At 51.8% G+C, this 19,929-nt stretch overlaps 1 protein-coding gene across 1 annotated transcript; it reads right to left on the bottom strand.

Annotated features, from left to right (window-relative positions):
- Positions 1–269: 269 nt before the first annotated feature.
- Positions 270–19,716, bottom strand: JDP2 (Jun dimerization protein 2). Its single transcript, XM_068165555.1, has 4 exons — positions 19,546–19,716; positions 6,992–7,215; positions 2,028–2,132; positions 270–1,356 (listed from the first exon to the last, which is right to left on the bottom strand). The coding sequence occupies exons 2-4, from the start codon at positions 7,190–7,192 to the stop codon at positions 1,171–1,173; spliced, it is 492 nt and encodes a 163-aa protein (XP_068021656.1). The 5' UTR covers positions 7,193–7,215; positions 19,546–19,716; the 3' UTR covers positions 270–1,170.
- Between the last annotated feature and the right edge of the window lie 213 nt (positions 19,717–19,929).

The raw sequence follows: 19,929 nt of genomic DNA, 5'->3' as shown, positions 1-19,929 counted from the left end.
CCTGCCCTCTTTGGTGCAGCACTGAGCTAATTCTTGCTTCACAATGGTCAGAGTTGACTCTGAGGTTCCCAACTTCCCCAGTGTGAATTCTCCTGCTCCACAGCTGCTAACACAGAAGAACCACCAAAACCATCTCTGGGATCAGCTCCACCATTCTGCCCGGCCAGGAGCGCGCCCAGCACCATCAGACTTGGCACGGACTGCCACAGAGCCACGGTCTGGCCAGTGCCCACCGTGGCCCGATCCAGACAGAGCACAGGAGGAGAGCATATGTAAAGGTAACATTTACTGAGAGCTACAGAACTGAGTATTATGAAGGACATACATGGATGGAGAGGGTAGCAACACCACCGCGGAGGGCAGCTTGGAGCCCCTTTTCCCAGCCTCGCCAGGGAAGGAGCCGGCCGCTACCGGACGAGTAAGGCAATGGAGATAACTGTGGCATATGCATCTGTAACAAACAAGACCATCATAGCATACACTGGTATGAGATCACATCTAGTGATTATATAAATCCTTATAGAGATCGCTGTATAAAAACTTTGTAAAAAATACTTCTTTTAAAAAAAAAAATAAAAGGGAAAAAAACAAAACAAAAAAAAAATCAAGGAAAAACCAAAAGTGTAAAACTGTGCATTCCGAAGCACGGCCGACACGGACAGCTGGGCTGTAAACATCGTACTGAGAGTGTGCTTGTGGGGGGCGCCTGCGCCACCAAGCCCCGACAGGCCCTGCCCACCGGACGGGGCTGCGTCAAGTGTCTGCGGTTCTCGGGTGTGGGTTTCCCTCCAGGGAGTGGGCCAGGAGCGGTGGCAGCCTCTGGGCGGGCCGCCGAGCGGCGCCCGCAGCCCCTGCTCTCCGCAGGGCAGGCGGTCCTTGCGGGACGCGCTGCGGCGCGGCGGGTGCCCGGGGCCACGAGCATGCTGAAGGGCCGCGATGAGGTATCGTAGGGAGGCTGCCCTCACCGGCACCTCTAGCTCTGCTCCGGGTTCAGCCTCAAGAGTACACGGTGGACAGGTTCCTGATCTTCTCTGTCCCAAGAGTTGTTTGGTCCATAGTTTCCAAGGAAGCCCACTGGGTCCTGGCTGCACGGTTCTTCATACAGTACATACATCAGAGACCCTGGAAGACCCTGCGCCACTGTCTCCTCCTCCTGGCCCTGTGCCACCTTCACTTCTTCTCTAGCTGCTCCAGCAGCGGGTTGGCTTCGCTCTCGGGCGTCTTGACGCTGTCTGTCCGCACGATGCATGTGGGACGGTGCCGGTTCAGCATCAGGATCAGCTGCTGCCTCTCCTGTTTCAGCTCTTCTATCTGGGCCTTCAGCTCGGCGTTCATGAGCTCTAGGCGCTCGGACTCCTAGCGGGACAGAAACACAACCACAGCTGACTTCACTCCAACGGGACATCATTTGAAGAGAAGCCATCTTGCCAAGAAGCTCTCCTTGCTGAGTGCCTGCCCCCCAGCCCCTGCAGCACAGGAGCAGCCTGAAGACCTGCAGAGGCACCAGCTCATCCCCAGCCCTGCTGCCTTGAGTTACTTAGTGCCACCACAAGAAAATACACAGACACCTCCTAGGACAGGTCTCTGCTGCCCCACAGCAAAACCCCTGCCTGGCTGCTTTCCATGGTTCGGTTTTCAGCTTTCACCTCCCATCTGTAGGGTTTGTCCTTGTAAAATGTCTCCCAGTCCCATACTGTGTTATTTGTCCACGTCCCACTGCCCCTTGTAGAAGAGCAGCAAGGTGCTGTGTGAGTTTTTCTGCCTTGGGGTGATGGGTGGGAAGGTATCTGGCCTCTGAACGAGGAAACCTTCAGGAATGTGGGCAAGGGGCCAGCACACAGTAGGCCGCTGTCCTGTCCCACACTCCCATGGGCACTCCTGCTTCAGTGCTGAGGCAGGGATACTACCCTACCCTTAACCTAGAACTCACCCCCAACCCTCTCCATCCCTGGTAGCCTGGGGCACCTTCCTAGGGAGATGCCTCTGCCAAGGTCTCTGCTGTGCCCTGGGATGGGTCAGGCACTCACCCGCTGCAGGAACTCCGTCCTCTCCTTTTTCTTGTTACGACATCGTGCTGCGGCTACTTTGTTCTTCTCACGGCGCCTTTTCCTCCTCTCCTCTTCTTCATCCAGCTGCAACAAGATGAAGAACCCCAGGTCAGAGCCAGCAGGTGTGGGGCAGAGCAGGAAGCAAGGGTGAGCACCTGGCAGACCCAGTGGTGGCAGATACCCATGCCTGTGCCCACCAGCAACAAGGTCTAATCCTCACTAGAAAGCAGGTGCACTGCTGCCACAGCTTCTAATTCCACTCTGTAGGGACATGAGGAGGGAGTACCCATAGCTGGAGACTTGTTTGGCAGGGGACAGACAACTCTTTGTAGGGCTGGTCCCTCCCTCAGGGCAGAGACAAGGGGAATAAGAGACCCATCCTGCAAAGATGGGCACAGTTTATCACACAGACACCTCCAGTCACAGCTCTGTGAGCACAGTCATTCAAAGCATCACACACAGCCAAAGAGAGAAACCCAGAAGATCCCCAGACTGAGCCTGGCTGTTCTCCCCCTTCCAGGGGGGGATAGCAGACATAGGACTGTCTGCTGCAGCTTCAAGTGCTGGCTGAGTCACAGGGCCACCACGGTAAGGCAAGGACAGCTCTTGCATCCCCTGTGAAGAAGCAGGACACAGCAGTGCCTGCACTGTTCACACTGACTCAGTTACTCTGTGCTATCTGACACAAACCACACTGGCCAGGCCAATAAGCCCTAAGGGCTGGAAACCCATAATCAAAATATTTAGGGATATTTACTACAAAGGCTGTGTACATGGCACGTGTCATGCTTGCATCTGAGAAGCCAAATCAGCTCCTTCAAGGAAAATCAGAGTGCTGAAAGCTCTGCAAAGTCAGCATCCAGGTTACCCTTTGCAGCATAGTCAGAGAAGGTTGCTGGTGCCTTCATCCACATTTGGCCTGGGGCTCCAGAACTTGAGATGTCAGACTGAACTGCCTCATCCCTACAGCTGATACCTGACAGCACAAGTATTTTCAAATGCAGTGGCAGCACTATTTGCTTTAATAGCACTTCCACACCCTATCTGCACCTATTCTAAGGGTAGCTCCAGTCTGAGAAGTCAGCCACATCCTTCCCTGTTCACCTCCTGAAGGCTGTGTGGTTGGAAGGACACAGAGAATCATAGAATTGTTTTGGTTGGAAGAGACTGGAGGTGTTTAAGCCCAGGCTGGATGAGGCTCTGGCCAGCCTGATCTAGTGTGGGGTGTCCCTGTCCATGGCAGGGGGGTTGGAACTAGATGATCCTTGTGGTCCCTTCCAACCCTGACTGATACTATGATACTATGATCATCAAGCCTAACCATTAACCCAACACTGCTAGGCCAACACTAGACCATGTGTCTAAGCACCACATCTACACATCTTTAAGCATCTCTAGGGATGATGGCTCCACCACTCCCCCAGGCAATCTGTCCAGTGCTTTACAACCCTTCCTATGAGGAATTTTTTCCTAATATGCATCCCCAACCTCCTCTGGCACAACTTGAGGCTCTTGTCCTATCATTTGTTACTTGGGAGAACAGACTGACCAACACCTCACTACAACCTCCTTTCAGGTAGTTGTAGAGGGGATAAGATCTCTCCTGAGCTTCATTTTCTCCAGGATAAATAACCCCGGTTCCCTCAGCCACTCCTCAGAAGATTTGTGCTCTAGACCCTTCTGATCCTTGCTGCCCTTCTTTGGACATGTTACAGCACCTCAGTGTCTTTCTTGCAGTGAGAAGCCCCAAACTGAATGCAGTACTCAAGGTGTGGCCTCACCAGTGCTAAGTACAATCAGTTCCCTGGTCCTTCTGGGCACACTATTTCTGATACAAACCAGGATGTTGTAGGCCTTCTTGGCCACCTGGGAACACTGCTGGCTCTTGTTCAGACAGCTGCCAACCAACATCACCAGGTCCTTTTCTTCCAGCCACTCTCCCCCAAGTCTGTATTGTTGCATGGGGTTGTTGTGACCCAAGTGCAGGACCTGGCACTTGCCCTTGTTGAACCTCATACCATTGGTCTCAGTCCATTGATCCAGCCTGTCCAGGTCCCTCTGTAAAGCCTTCCTACCTTCAAGCAGATCAACATGCATGCCCATCTTGGTGTCATCTCAACCCCTTTGTCCAAACTATTGATAAAGATATTAAAGAGAATAGGCCTGAGGAACACTTGTGATCAGCTGCCTACTGGATGCAGCTCCATTCACCACACTGTCTGAGCCCAGCCATTCTGGCAATTTTTCATCCGGCCAAGTGTACACCCATCCAAGCCATGAGCACCCAGTTTCTCCAGGAGAACACTGTGGGAAATGAGCCTCTTGCAGCACACATCATCTGAACAGCTTTGTTGCTGTAGCAACAAAGTCACCTTAAAAGGAAAAATAAATAAATCAGAGATTCCCAATGCCAAGGCCACAAACTCATGTTAGGGGCAGGGGCCACCCAGATTACCCTGGTGATACCTACAGGAAACAAAAGCTGAAAGTGCCATCATCCATGGCAAACTGTGCACACTGCTAACATTTACCAAGTCCAAAGCTCACTACTTAAAACATCTTATCTTGCTGTACAAGGGCAGGATGAAACATTGACTCCATAGGGTTAAGGTGAAAGGGGCACCTTAAGTGAGCTGCCTGCCCAGCATTCAGCATGTCACATGCTTTAGAGGTCACAGCCAAGCTTTAAAGCACTAGTAACTTCTGCATCTTCTCTACCTCACTTCCAAAGCATTGTACTAAAGGTGCCATTTCAGCTGTGGATAAACTATTAAGCAAACTCAGCACAAGCTATGCAGAAACCTCCATAATGCCAGGCTGCCACCCTTCCTTTGTCCTGGCAGTGCCACGGGGCATCGTGCACCACATTGGTGAGAACTAGGATGCGAACAGCACTGACAGCCCCAAGTGCAGTTAGAAATGGCCAGCTGGCACCACACCTACCTAACTCAGACATGGCAGGCATCAGCAGAAATGACCAAGAAGGCTCTTACTCCATGCTGTGCTGTCTTTTCCTCCTGGCAGGACCAGGATACCTCACAGCAAAGGCACAGGCAGCTCCTTTACAAGGAGACAGGTATCAGTTCTCGTTAAGGCTTCTAGTTTAACGCCTTGTTAAAGATGTCCTTGCTCACTGGGGAGGGGTCCATTTCAACCCAAAGCACTCCATGATTCTATGATCAGGATAACCATCATTCCCCTCCACACATTTACCAACCATTCATCCCCTTAGACAGCTCCTTGGCCTTTTAGTTCAAGGATTATTAGGAGAGTGCAGAGAGGGGACACATGGTCACAAGTCTGAAGTTCAAGACACACCCCAAACTTTCCTGCAAAGTTCATCTTGGTTTGTAACACAAACTGGAAGAGGAAACAGCCACTGCACAAGCCCCACATACCCCTGGGAGTTGCCTGACACATTTTCACGCCCTGTTACTTCATTCACTGAGAATAAAAGAATAAGTGACCTGTCCCTGTGCCCTTCATCTTCCCCTCCACCCTACACAGGGCCTAGCAAAGGGCCAAGTCCTTTAGATGAGATGTTCAAGGAGGGTGGCTCAGCACAGACAGCAGCAGCTTGAACTCTGCTGCTTGACCACAGCCCCTGTAACTTCAAGAAAGCAGGTTTCATTCTCTCTGATTCTGCTTGATTTCAGTTCAAAAAGGTCATAGGGTCACAGGATGTTAGGGGTTGGAAGGGACCTCCAAAGATCATCGAATCCAACCCCCCTGCCAGAGCAGGCCATAGAATCTAGCATAGGTCGCACAGGAACACATCCAGATGGGTCTTGAAAGTCTCCACAGAAGGAGACTCCACAACCTCTCTGGGCAGCCTGTTCCAGTGCTCTGTGAGCCTCACAGTGAAGAAGTTCCTCCTCATGTTGAGGTGGAACCTCCTGTGCTGTGGGTTATATCCATTACCCCTTGTCCTATCCCAGAGTGTAACTGAGCAGAGCCTGTCCCCTCCCTCTTGACCCCCAGCCCTCAGATATTTATAAACATTTATTAAATCCCCTCTCAGTCTTGGTGATATGGCCCTGGTGCTGGGGGTAAGGACTCTACTTGGAGGCACAAGGGAGAGTGATAGTCTATCACCCCATAGCATGTTTCAGCAGCCAATCTCCAGGGGAAGCCCTGTGAGAAGAAGATCGGGGTCCCAGGCTCCAGAGCCCTGCAGGAGGAAAGCAGCTGCAACCTGCATTGCAACATTATGCATGGGCAGCTTCTTGGCTAATCATGGGATAAGCAAGGGTCAAGGAGTCAGGCTGGACAACCAATGTGTGACAACCACACAAGGAAAATGCCATGAGAGTGTCTCCCAAGTCCCTGCAGCCTGGTTTTGACATGCTGGAGTGCAGTACTGAGCAGAAGCTGCCCACCTTCCCCCATCCCAGGAGCCTTGAGGTGAAGCCAGGGGCCCCTCCCCAAGCAGTGGGACAGGGGCATACCCAGCTGGCAGTGCCTGTGGAACAAGCCAAGCCTCTGCTGCCACTCAGCACCACTCACCCACACACCTTGGCGACATCGGTGGCAGCAGCACCAAGGGCTCGCTTGCAGCCGAGACAGGATGAAAGCATTGCACAAAGCCTGTGATAGGCTTCTCCTCTGGGCACATGCCCCAACCTAGGGACACACTGGCTGTGCCAGACCCCACTCCACAGGCAGGGTTTGAGTTGAGCTGGCTGCCAACAGCTGCACAGGACTGGTCAGGTCTGGGACACTGAGGCCATCACTTGCAGGCCACGCCACAGGGACAGATATTTAGGCAGAGGGAAGAGGCAGCTGGTAGAGCAGCTGCCAACACACAGGCAGCGTGAGGTGCCTGTAAAACACGCTGCTGCCCACTCCAGCAGGAAACCCAAAGACAGGCAGGGGAGAAACCTCGGCAGGTGCAAGCAACGGCCCCGCAGGGCCATCTGCAACCAGCAGCCTCTGAGACTCACCTCACTTTTCACGGGCTGAGGTCTCTTCCCAAGCTTCACCTCCAGGAAGTGGAGCGGCGAGATCATGGCCCCGATGTTGCGGATGTCGGCGTACTTCAGCTCCTCAGCCGTCAGGGCTGTGCCAGGCAGTCCCGTCAGAGGGCCCAGCCCGGGCAGCGCACCAGCCGTCAGAGACGGGTCAGGGATCTGCCCTGGCATCATAGCAGGGGAAACAGCTTCGAAGGCTGGAGGGAGAGTGAGAGACAGCCCATTACAACCCAGCTGCGGGGGGTCATGGCATGGCACAAGCTGAGTGTATTTCACAGTCCCATCGCCGACCAGGGCACAACCCAGGGAAAGCAGTTGCTCTTCCTCAGGGATCACTGAAACATAGAATATCAGGGGCTGGAAGGCACCTTGCAAGATCCAACCCCCCTGCCAGAGCAGAATCACCTACACCAGATCACACAGGAAGGCATCCAGAGGAGTTTTGAGTATCTCCAGAGAGGGAGACTCCACAACCTCCCTGGGCAGCCTGTTCCAGTGCTCTGTCACCCTCACAGTGAAAAATGTTTTCCTCATATTTATGTGAAACTTCCTATGGCTCCATTTCCACCCACTGCCCCTTGTCCTGTCACTGGGCACCACCAAGAGCAGCCTGGCTCCATCCTCTCAGGACTCAGGCTTCACGTACTTATAAACATTGGAAAAGGTGAGGAGTAAGCAAAACCTGGGTGACAGAACCCAAAACACATGAATCCTGCTAGGTGTGTATATGAGAAAGAGAAGAAATCTGAGAGGCAAAGCACCAGAGGAAGAGGAGCTGGCTGCGTAAAAGTGATGTGGCCCAGCGAACTGTCGGTTGTGGCACACCTTTCTTTCAAGTGCAGAAGACCAAGGTTTGGTCTTAACTGAGTTTTGATTAATGTATAGGTTATTAGGACAAGAAGAAAATGGCACAAAGAGGGCCACAATATGCCTCAGGCTGGATTTCCTCTGGGCAGACTCCACTAGCGGCTCAAGGCTGGAACATGGCACAGGGGACAAGGGATGTGAGTACTGCTTCCAGTTCTGGAGCCCCTATTACAAGAGGGATATGAAGGTGCTGGAACATGTCCAGAGAAGGGCCACGAGGATGATCAGAGGGCTGGAGCACCTCTCCTATGGGGACAGACTGAAAGAGTTGGGGCTGTTCAGTCTAGAGAAGAGAAGGCTCCGAGGGGATCTAATTGTGGCCTTCCAGTATCTGAAGGGGGCCTACAAGGAGGCTGGGGAGGGACTTCTCAGGATCTCAGGTAGTGATAGGACTAGGGGGAATGAAGCTGGAGGTGGGGAGATTCAGGCTGGATGTGAGGAGGAGGTTCTTCACCATGAGAGTGGTGAAGCCCTGGAATGGGTTGTCCAGGGAGGTTGTTGAAGCCCCATCCCTGTTTAAGACCAGACTGGATGAGGCTGTGGCCAGCCAGATCTAGTGTGGGGTGTCCCTGCCCATGGCAGGGGGTTGGAACTAGATGATCCTTGTGGTCCCTTCCAACCCTGACTGATTCTATGATTCTATAAAACCATGACAGAAAAACCTGCCACTGAACAAACATCTCCCAGCAGAGATATGAGGAAACAATAGCTGGAGAGGAAGGGAAATGGAGCAAGGTGCAAAAAGCTTCCTATATTAGGAAAGAAGAAGAAAAAGAAGCAGTACAAATGAGAATAGGATTGAGGCAAACTTTGGCAAGTCACTTATAGGCAGAAGAAAGACCTAGCAGGACATGTGAAGAACAAGCAGCTAAGATATAAAGAAATAAAATTATCCCTCAAAATGGGAAGCCCCCAGCAGTCACATTAGCCAAAAAGCAGAGGTGGTCATTGGCTAAATGCATGTACACCCCTAACTGCCCTGTGACACTCACAAGTGACCCAGTTACAACATGCAGAGTTAACTTCTGTCCACACAGCAGCAGGTTTTTTCCCCCCATTCAACTCAACCACATGTCCTAATGCTCATGCACTCTTCTACTTGCTCTGCTGAGCCAGACCAGTCTCAGCACATGCCAGGAGCCTTCAGAAATCCACCCTCCCCATCTTGCTCCTGCCCTCAGAGGCACCTGTGCAGCAGGGTGAGGGACAAGCAATGTCAGGAGGGGAAAAAAGAAGGTGGGGGGAAGGGACTAATGCAGTGGACCCAAAATCTCACTGAGCAGCTTCCCACACCAACTAAAGCCAGGCAAAAGTCAGGATTCAACAAGCAGTTGGGTACATTCATGGAAGATGGCTTCACAAAAGCCCATCAATCACAATCTCCTGGAAGCTCTGATAGCACTGACTGCCAGAGCGAGGAGGTGCATTATGCAAGGGTTAACATGCACTGGCCCTGCCCTTTCCAAATCCTCCACTCAGCTGCTGAGGGAACAGGTAACAGGCAATGCAGACTTTTGGACCAGGCAGCACTGCTGTGCTAAGCAGAGGCACACACTGTCAAGTCAGCTTCCACAGTTGCTCAGCATGTGCCATCCTGGGATGTAAATCCATGTCAGCACCAGGCTGAAAACTTGAGTAAAGCTGCACACGAGCTAGGACTGTTGGATCACAGAGTCACAGAACAGTTGAGGTGGGGAGGGACCTCTGGAGGTCACCTGGTCCAACCCTCCTCCTCAAACAGGGTCAGTGGGAACAGGATGAACAGGGTTAATCGTGACAAGTAGAAAAGTTAATGATTTCTTGGTACTGGTACATCTCTTTACCCAGGAGACTATTTGGTGTGTTTGTTAATGTGAAGGAACAGGAGATGGTCAGCAGAAAGGGAAGGAAAAACCAATCACACAGGTTAGTCAAGGATAGTGAGGCTAATGCATGCTCCACAGACCCCAGCACGGGTGCCATTCAAACCACTTTAGTGTGCCAGAAGATTTACATCAGAGTGCCTACAAGCTGCAATGTGCTGTGAGCTGTCATACACTCCAATGTGCCACTGAAGAGGCCCAGGTGTCCACACAAGGTCACCCCTGGCAGAGTTTGCCCAGACCCCAGCAGTGACCAATGGGACTTGAGAAAGTGTGGAAAGCAAATGCAGCAAGACTGTGACCATAAAGAGGTGGTGACTTGGATCAGACCCTCTGCTCCAGTCATCCTTCAGGAAGAGAGACCAGAAGGGAGAGTGTAGGCTGGTGCTCAGGTGATACTACCTCAGGAAATGGACTCCTGCCCATTTGGTGACAGAAGAGAAAGATTAACACTTAATAATGACCTCTGACCTCAGAAAAAAACTACATGTCAACTTGCTGAGATTGCAAGGACCAAAACCAGACTGTAACTCCACATCTGCAGTGCCTGCCTTGTACAGTGCCAGGATATGCCATCTTGCAGCAGAGTTCTGAAGCTGCATGCTACCTCCCTTCCCTTCTGTTCAGGCCTACATGTGGCTAAGATGCTTCATGTTGGAGTGCATACAGAGAAGGGTCACGAGGATGATCAGAGGGTTGGAGCTCCTCTCCTATGAGGACAGGCTGAGATAGTTGGGGCTATTCAGTCTAGAGAAGAGAAAGCTCTACGGAGACCTTTTTGTGGCCTTCCAGTATCTGAAGGGGGCCTACAAGAAAGCTGGGGAGGGACTCTTTAGGGTGCCAGGTAATGATAGGACTAGGGGAATGGGAAAAAAATAGAAATGGGTAGATTCAGATTGGATGTTAGGAAGAAGTTCTTCACTGTGAGGGTGGTGAGACACTGGAACAGTTTGCCCAGGGAGGTGGTGGAAGCCTCATCCCTGAAGGTTTTTAAGTCCAGGCTGGAAGTGGCTCTGAGCAACCTGATCCAGTGTGAGGTGTCCCTGCCCATGGCAAGGGGGTTGGAATTGGATGATCTTTGAGGTCCCTTCCAAGCCTAACAATTCTACGATTCCTCCAGGAACTGGGCAACATCCCACCCTAAGCTTCAGTGCCTAAATCCCTACCACCTCCCTCAGAGACTGTCCCCCTTCAGCAAGAAAGCAGTGGGTCAGTGAGGTGGCATGGTGAAGGGAAGGTGACTGCAGAGCCCTTTCCCAGGACATACTGCCACAGGACTTAGCTATGTGCAGTTAAATTCAGCCTGCCACACTGGGGTAGAGTTCCCAGCCAGTGCCAGTAAGATGACATGCTGTGGCACTGGGGAATAAGCCTGTCAGCAGTGCACCTCGGGCCAGCTGCTGCACATCCACTCACCAACAACCCCATGGATGCCCATCCCCAGCCTGAATAGTTTGAGCTTAAGTAAAAACAATTTAAAAGTCAGTAGCTAAAGTACATGAACACTCTCTTGAAGTCTCCCTCCTACAAATACTGCATGTGAGCTGCTGTGGCACATGTTGCCCTGAGGTCTTGACCCATCTTTTCACGGGCTTCATGCTGGGAACTACACTTGAGCCCAGCAGGAGATGCCTAAATCCATTTCAGATTCAGGGGACTTCATTTTAATTTGTTGCCTTCCATCATAACATGCAGCTGACAGCATCCAGGCACTGGGATGGACAGTTCAGGTCCTCAGCTAGATCATATTCAAGGTCACTGCAAGTTATGAAAGAAGGAGAGAGGAGAAACCTGTTTCCCAGACTGTGGGACTACCCATCCACCAAGCATACCCTGAACTCCTGAACCTGGGGGAGAACTGGCTAAGGATTTGAACAAACATTGTGTCTCCTCTGGTCCACCTTTTCCTTCTAAGCTACCAGATCAAAGCAGTAATGTGTCTTGAAGCAGCCTCCATACCCGTGTGACATCAGGCACAGGACAGAATGGAGGAGCTGGCCCAATACCCAACATGCTCTAGAAACTTATCCCAGATCCAGGGACTGCACTGCTAAAGCCTACATCACACTTGCATCAGTGTAAATTAAAGCTGAAGTGTTAAAACCAAAGCACCAGGAGGTATCTGGAAGCAAATGAGCCTGCACATTAAGATGAGCTGCAAACTAGGTGGGAAGGGAGAAAACGACTTCTACAAGCAAGATCTTGCTCAGGGGTCAGAAAGCTCAGGAGCACATTGAGAATTGCCAAGTTGTCAAGCTGAGTTTAGACCCTGAAGAGGAATATAAAACCAATTCCAGCAGGGCTATAGCAATAGAAATAAGTAGGGAATGAGGAGCAATGCCATCCATCTCAGCAGAGCAGGGATGCAGTGACAGATCATCCCACCTAGCCCAGAGTGGCCCTCGGGCCCAGACATGTCACTCTTTGCTGACTGAAGGGATTCTCCTGTTCAATTCCTTTTGCCTCTTGCTCCTGTAGGAGAGACTTTCCTTTCACCCTAAGTTCCAGATACTTTAAACTGATTTTTCTTGTTAAGGCTAGAGGTAAGAAGTTGTACTTTAATCATGTCAAAAAGCCAAGGCATGTAATTCTATTCAACATTTTGGTCTTCTTCCCAAGGCCATTACCCTGGAAGACACTGACATGCCTGCATATAGCTCAAGCATACTTCTACCAAGTTTGCATGGTAGGGCAGAAATAACTTTGAAGTCCAAGATCTGAGTTTGACCTTTAAGTTGCACTTTTTCAACAGCCATTTCTTGCTGGATGGGGTGAATGTGACTGGTGCCCTGCCAATTCCTAATTCCTTTCTGGATATTCCCTCCCAGTGTTTATTATTTCTAAGGCACATGAACCAACTCATCCCTGTCTCCCTTCACCTTCTAACACAGTGCTTTAGCTGGGAATCTTAGGAGATTCCCCCCCCCCCCCCCCCCTTTCTTTTCTGAACTGGTTATTAATACTACCTTTTTTCCTCAGTGTCAGGCAGTCTTTCAGTGTCTCCTTACATGAGCTAGGAAACATGCCTTCAGTAAAACCTAGCTTTTTGCTGTCCTATGGCTGAACCACACAATCCCTGCATTGTATCTGTTTTGCTTTTCCACTCAATGAAGCCAACAGCAAAGCAGCAAAGGGAAAGAGAATGTACAGTCATACATCTGACGCTGGGATCTGCACGACGCCAGCTGCTCCAGTTTACATTCACTGTAGCTGTGCCTCCTGCACTGATGCTATTCATCATTTCATGCCACGACATCAAGATGCTCCAGAGTCAATTAGGAGACAGAGAAGGCTTTCTTAAGACTTCAGTTCAGCAATCAACAGCTTGTGTCATTCACTGCTCCCTTCAGCGACTAGTCCTGCAGCAAAAATCTGGTCAGCATGTGATTTCATGGCTCCAAAGTCAGTTTGCATGCCCTTAGCATTGCCTCTACACTATTCTGATTAAACTGCTGTAACACAAGGCTTGACCTCTTGCTGAAATGTCTGTAAACCCTCCTAATTATTGCAGTCAGTTTTGCAGCCTTGCCTTGGCACTGTTCTTGTTGTGGTCTCAGTCAAGCTCAGGTCAAACTCAATTATTTTATCAGCAGTTCCATGCCCAAGCAGCCAAGAACAGCACAGCTTCCTTTGCTCACCTTGGTCTTGCTGCACCTTTCCCAGGAGTGACATTCCTGTGCTTCCACCCCCAGGGATGTCCTTATGATTACCAGTCTGTGACACTGGTTGATTTAGTATTTCTTAAAATCAACACCCCACTACACAGTTGGTTTTTTTTATCATAGTATCAGTCAGGGTTGGAAGGGACCACAAGGATCATCTAGTTCCAACCCCCCTGCCACGGGCAGGGACACCCCACACTAGATCAGGCTGGCCAGAGCCTCATCCAGCCTGGGCTTAAACACCTCCAGGGACGGGGCCTCAACCACCTCCCTGGACAACCCATTCCAGGGCTTCACCACTCTCATGGTGAGGAAATTCTTCCTCACCTCCAGCTTCATTCCATTCCCCCTAGTCCTATCACTACCTGATATCCTGAGAAGTCCTTCCCCAGCCTTCCTGTAGGCCCCCTTCAGATACTGGAAGGCCACAATTAGGTCACCTGGGAGCCTTCTCTTCTCCAGACTGAACAGCCCCAACTCCTTCAGTCTGTCCTCATAGGAGAGGTGCTCCAGCCCTCTGATCATCCTCGTGGCCCTTCTCTGGACACCTTCCAGCACCTCCATATCTCTCTTGTAATAGGGGCTCCAGAACTGGACGCAGTACTCCAGGTGGGGTCTCACCAGAGCTGAGTAGAGGGGGAGAATCACCTCCCTCGACCTGCTGGCCACACTTCTCTGGATGCAAGACCCCCTCCTATTGTCAGGGTCTGTTGTCTTCTGGAGTCTGCAACCGAGTAGGAAGAAGCTTTGCCAAGTTGTTACTGTCCTATACCGTTGCTCAGCTTTCCTGGTGACACTGTCCCTGCATACCCTCCTGCAGTTCTTACCTTCATTCCCTTGGGTTTAGCATTTTTTAAGGGTGAGGGGCTTTATTTTTATTCCCACACTGATTTTGCTGCTGCTGCTTTTTCTAGGCATTCTTTAGTTGGTTGTCTGGCGGTTTGTTTGGGGGTAGTTTTTTGGTTGGGTTCTTGGGGGGGTTTTGTTTTGGTTGTTGGTTTTTGTTTGGTTTGGGGGCTTTTTTTTTGGAAGGAGATGTTTGCACAGCAGTTGCAGCACAAGTCTAACATGCGTAGGCATAATCCACGTAACCCAGTGTCCCTGGGGGCTTGTACTCCAGTTGCCAGCCTCTATTTACGCCACTCCTGCCACCTCTTCAGTGCTATTCTTACCCGCAGACAAAACTGGCACAGGAATGCCTGCCTGTGTTGAAATCATTCTTAGTTTCCCTATGCAGACAATACCTTAGTTTGCATCCACTGCTCCCCCGTGACCATCCGACACATCCTCGCGTAGCCAGAGGTACTGTTTGCTCCTTTAAGTCACTGTGTCTGTGTCAACAGCATCATCATGCAGAGAGGACCACGACAACCTCAAAGCAGGCTCCAACAGTCACACTTCAAATTAAATTGCCATTACTGTCTTATCTCAGCTGTCAGTCTCCTTGGTGAGAGCAAGGGCTGTTTGCAACCTTTCTTCTAGTGTTGCTGTCTATAAATCATGTTCTCTTCCGACACCAGCTCTTCTAGACGCTCTGGCATCTGCAATAGTTGATCCAAGTATCCTTCCAAGCTCAGAGAGCCAGTCTAGCACCTAATACTGCCAGCCAGCAGATTCTGACACTCTGTAAATATCAACATGCTTCTCTTTTGCCCACGCTAAGCCCTGTGTTAAGACAAAGTCTGTCCTACCAGCCCTTCTCCATGCTGCCTACAGAACCAAAACTGTGCTTGCCTGTTGCTCTCACTCCGGGCTGAGCCTGGGCGCCTGCCATTACTTGCCAGCTGCCGTGCATCCAAGCACTGCCAAAGTCTGCAAGCCACCATACGAGCAATCTTTGATCTCTTCAGCGTGTTAGCACTTAACATATCACTGCCATTTGTATGTAGTGTTGTAGAGCACCTAAGTCATAGCAACTGGCCTTTCATCTGCTTCTGGCCAACAGACAATCGTTTTGCTGTGGAGATCAGAACTAGTGCTACTATCCATGAGAAATTCATTACTTCTGTCTCTTTTAGCTTTTAGCTATCAAGTTGGTTCAGCCTGTGTGTCATACATTGTACCTTTCTAGTTCCTTCTGCTGGCAGAAGGATGATTTATACAAAAGCCCTTTCCTGACATGCCCAGCTTCTCATGCCCCAAGAATGTAACTTCCTAAACAAAGACAGGGCAGTTGGCTATCACTCCTTCTCTGAAGCACAGAGCCACTTGCTTTTTTCCATCTGGACTCTTCTGGCTGGGGAGAGTGCAGGATACTGAGGGTTGCTAGAACCTACAGATCTTCTTCCACTTCAAGGTTCAGCCCCCAGCCCCAAGCTAAGCACAATGAAGTTGAAGGCAGAAAGCCACTTACCCACATTCCCAGGGCCACAAGCACCTAGCCATGCAGTTACAGTGTTCTTCTGTTGTCTAAGATGCAACGCTCTCCCATTTGCATGCAGCTGCTCAGATGCATCTAGTTTCGAGTAGTACCATCAGCACCATCTCCTATTTACTGTCTTCTGGTCTGCATCAATAAAAGCAGCAATTTGCCATGCCAGTACCAAGGTACTGATCAGTAGCAAAGGTATTTGCCTCCATCAGAATACAGCAGCAGCCAAGCCCTTTGGTTACAAGCAGACCTTTTCAGATACCCATGCAGTAGTGCTGGCAATCATGGACTTGAACAACAGCCACTCTGCTTTCATTCATTCATTCATCATCTGGGGAACTTCTTGATGCCAAGGAACCCACCACCTGTAGTGTACTGAATTGCTGAAGTGACACTTACTGGGATAAAACTGTGCATGCCCTCTCTTTACCAAGGATCTAACATTACTTGGTATTTTATGGCATCAGGGAAGATTCCCCTTTATTCAAAGGCCAGCTTAAGGCACAATCACAGCACAGCTTACCAAGTGCACTGAGCTGCTGCATACCACCTCAGTATGCTAGACACTGTAGTACCTCACTACCTCCATACCACTTTCATCCTATGATGGAAAGAGAGCTCCTTCAACCAGGACCTGGGTTTGCAGGGCCAAAGAAGCATCTCTTCCCTTCCCACAGACACCACCAGCTGCTGCCCTTGCTGTTCACTTCCTCCCCATGGCACACCCATGTTGTCAGAGAAGAGCTGCAGGGTTTGTGAACAGCCACACATGTAATGTCACATCCTAAACTCCCAGATTCCTGTGAGTGGACTGCAGGCCCACAATGCTAAAGAGAGAGGGGAGCTGTGAAGGACAGTTCCTCAGGAGACACAAGTCAAAACCCATTTTGTGAGTAGGAATGGTCCTGCACATCTAGTTTCACAGAGGTGGCAGGAGGAACATCCAAGTCATTCACTGGTAGAAGGCTATGGAAAACTTCCTGAAAACAGGAATGCAGAGATCCTTCCTGCCATCTTCTCCACAGAGAGGCACACAGCTCCCTACACTGTACCCATGGGGCAGCCTAGAGCTCTCCTCAGCAGAAGTGCAGTTTTGCAGCCCTCCTCACCCAGCCAACCACCATCAGGACCACACACCTGCCTGTCTGATGCTTTTACTCCTTATCCCCATTATGAGGGGAGATACTGGTCCTCTAGGCCTCAGCTTCACAAATAACCCTCCTCATTGCCTTTAGCAAAGCAGTCAGCTCACAACCTTTGTGTTCCTGAGCATTTTACTCCATACCTTCACAGGGTAGGAAAAGCTCTAGTTCAGCACTACACTGCCCCCATCACTGCAATGCAGTGACTGACTTGTAAGAAACCTGTGACAGTGATGTTCTGTACAGCACCTGGCACAGCAAGGCTCCTCTACTGCCATAACTAATTGAAAGAACTGTAAAAGAATTGCAATTAATTATTACAGCATTATTATTAGAGAAGGCAGTCAATTATTTGTGGCAGATATTTAATAATGCTACACCACCCACTGGACGGCAGTGCAGAGCAGGAAGGTAACAGCTACTCTCTCTCTGCCTGAAGGAGCTCAGAAGGATTTAAGAAGAAAGGAATATCCTGATCTGAGTTAGGCTGAGGTTAACAACTGACTTTTTGAAATCCCCCAGGACTTTCCACGACCACATGTGGTCAGGGCTGGAATCTTCTTCAAGTTGGAAACGTCTTCAAGAGGACAGCCCTACTCCAGCACTGAGCTCTGCCCTCAGGGGACAAGAATGGCCTCAGAGATGAGAGGCCGCCCCTACAAACTCCTCAAAATGATGCCCTGAATGCCAGAATCATCCACAAAGACCTCTAATCCATATAAAGACCAACTCTGGCTAGTTTGCAACAGCCCTGCTCAGCTGAGAGGCTCATATGGACCTTAAGCCGCCTGGCTGCACATTAAAATAGCCTAAAATATTTGGACTGAGACTCTGAATAGTCCAAGTGACTGAAAAATCCATGCAAGCAGCCAGAGACAGATGGCATCAGATTTGCAGTGTCCCGACCTTGCTGCACTGGCACTACAGGCCCCTCGCTCTTGGGGCCAGGTCCACTGAGAAGAGCATCCTCCAGTGAAAAGAGCCTCTCGACAGCTTCACACTCAAGACACTGCATGCTGCGAAGTACCTGCCCCAGGCAATGCAACTGAAGTATCAAACACCAGGACAGGAGTGGAGATCACACAGCAGACAGATGCTCAAGCGCTGCCTGCACTTGAGCAGCCTAGATGGGCACACTGCTCAGATGAAGAGGGCAGGAGGCAAAAGGTGTGAGGGAGTACCTACACTGCCTTGGCAGGAACTGCAGCACAGAGACCTTTGCAAACCACAAGAAGGAAAAAGCTCAGTGTTCAGCTGTGAAGAGGAGGGAGAAGCATCCACAGGTGCCTTACTGAGAAGCAGTGACCTGCATGCCAACTCCCAACAGATCTTGCTAGATCGACCCCAGACAACCAACTGCTACTTGACACAGGGGCAGTTTGGACAGCAGCTCCTGTACCCATCCATTCATCCTCCAGACAGACAGGTTTTTGCTTCTTTAAAATCACTAGGAGTCACACTAAGAATCTGAACTCCAATAACTGGCATTCCCAGATGCCCCCCTGTAAGCACTCACCAGCAAATTTCCAGTGCAAACTCTGATAACAGCCTCCAGATAATGTTTTTTCATGGAAGTTTTCTCAAAACTAGCTCAAACCCCTGGTCTGAGCTGCAGAAACATTTGTTTCTGCTGAGCTCTCGGAGTCCAAACACACGCACACACACACAGTTTGGCAGTGGTTGTGTTCCAGGGCTGGTAATACAAGCCATGGAGTAGGCTGCCAAGACAAGCAAGAGAACGAGCCAGGCCCCATTTCATTGGCCACCATACGCTGCATATGGCCCTGGAACCAGCCAGCACAGTGTTCTCACCCTCCTTGAAGGCATAGGAGACCTTGTGTTTTCAAGTACACCTCCACAGGGCCTTCATTAAAGGAAAATGGAAACATAACGTGGCTCTTACTCTCTTGGTATTTCTCCCTTTCCCCCAGTTTGCTCTCAAACCTATTTCCCTCCTATGGAAAAAGAGAAGTGCCTCCTGGAGCAGACCGTGCAAAAGAATGCAACTTCCATTCAACTCCATGCCTGACTGCTAAGGCGGACTTGGGACTGAGCGGTAGGGGCACCTCCAGGGCCCCTTTCCTTCCCGGGGCCCCGCGGGCCGGAGGCACGGCTCGCCGCAACGCCTGCCCGCCCCGCGGCACCGGGGCGGCAGCGACGGCTGCCCGGGCCCTCACCTGCCGACCGGCCGACAGGTGAAGCGGCGTGAGGAGCGCCCGGAGACGCCGCTACCCGCGCCCCCGCGGCGGGATCGGTGCGGAGCAGCCGCCCGCAGCCGACGGCCCCGCAGCCCCGAGAGGCAGCCCTGAGAGGCAGCCCTACCCCCCGCGCCGAGCCGGCTGCGGGGGCAGCAGCCCTGCTCCGAGCCGCCTGCGCGGTTCTGCCAAGCCATTTCCCCCGCCGCCTCCCCCAGGAGTGTCTCTCCATACCTCCGCAGTGCGCCTGGTCGCTCGCCGCCAGACCCCATCCCCGCCCGGAGGACAGCACCCTGCCCGCGGCCGCGGGGAACCGGGATGCTCCTCCGCGCACCCGTCGCCCTCCGCCGCCCCCGCGGAGCCCCGCGCCGCCGTCCGCCCCCTGCCGCAATCCCGGCCCGCCCCGCGCTCCCCTCACCCGCACCCACCGTGCAGGGGGACCGGGCTGCCGGGGTGCCCGGCCGCAGGGGCCGGGCGCGGGCTGCAGGCTCAGTCCCACCGCCGCCGCCTCCTCCGCTGCTGCCCCGACCCCCGGGCCCCGATGTCGGTGCGCGCCGCTGCCCCCCGGTGCGCGCCTCCCGCAGGCTGTGGCGGGCAGCGGGGTGGGTTGCATCAGCCCCGGTTATATAGCGGCCCCTGGGCTGCGGGGAGGGGTCGGGAATGCGGAACCGGCCGGGCTGCCAGCGCCACACGTCAGGGAGGGCGGGGGAGCGGGGCCGCGGGGCGGGGAGCGCCGCGCAGGGGTGGGATCAGCCGGAGCACCGGCACCCCGACATCCTTCATCCCACCCCCACAAGCCGACATCCCCGCAC

Source organism: Melanerpes formicivorus, unplaced genomic scaffold (genome assembly GCF_026170545.1).
Source record: "Melanerpes formicivorus ecotype bairdi unplaced genomic scaffold, bMelFor1.0.p_v2 SCAF_90, whole genome shotgun sequence".
Classification (NCBI taxonomy): Eukaryota; Metazoa; Chordata; class Aves; order Piciformes; family Picidae; genus Melanerpes; species Melanerpes formicivorus.
The sequence above is the reverse complement of the archived record's forward strand: the minus strand, read 5'-3'. Positions and strand labels throughout refer to the sequence as shown.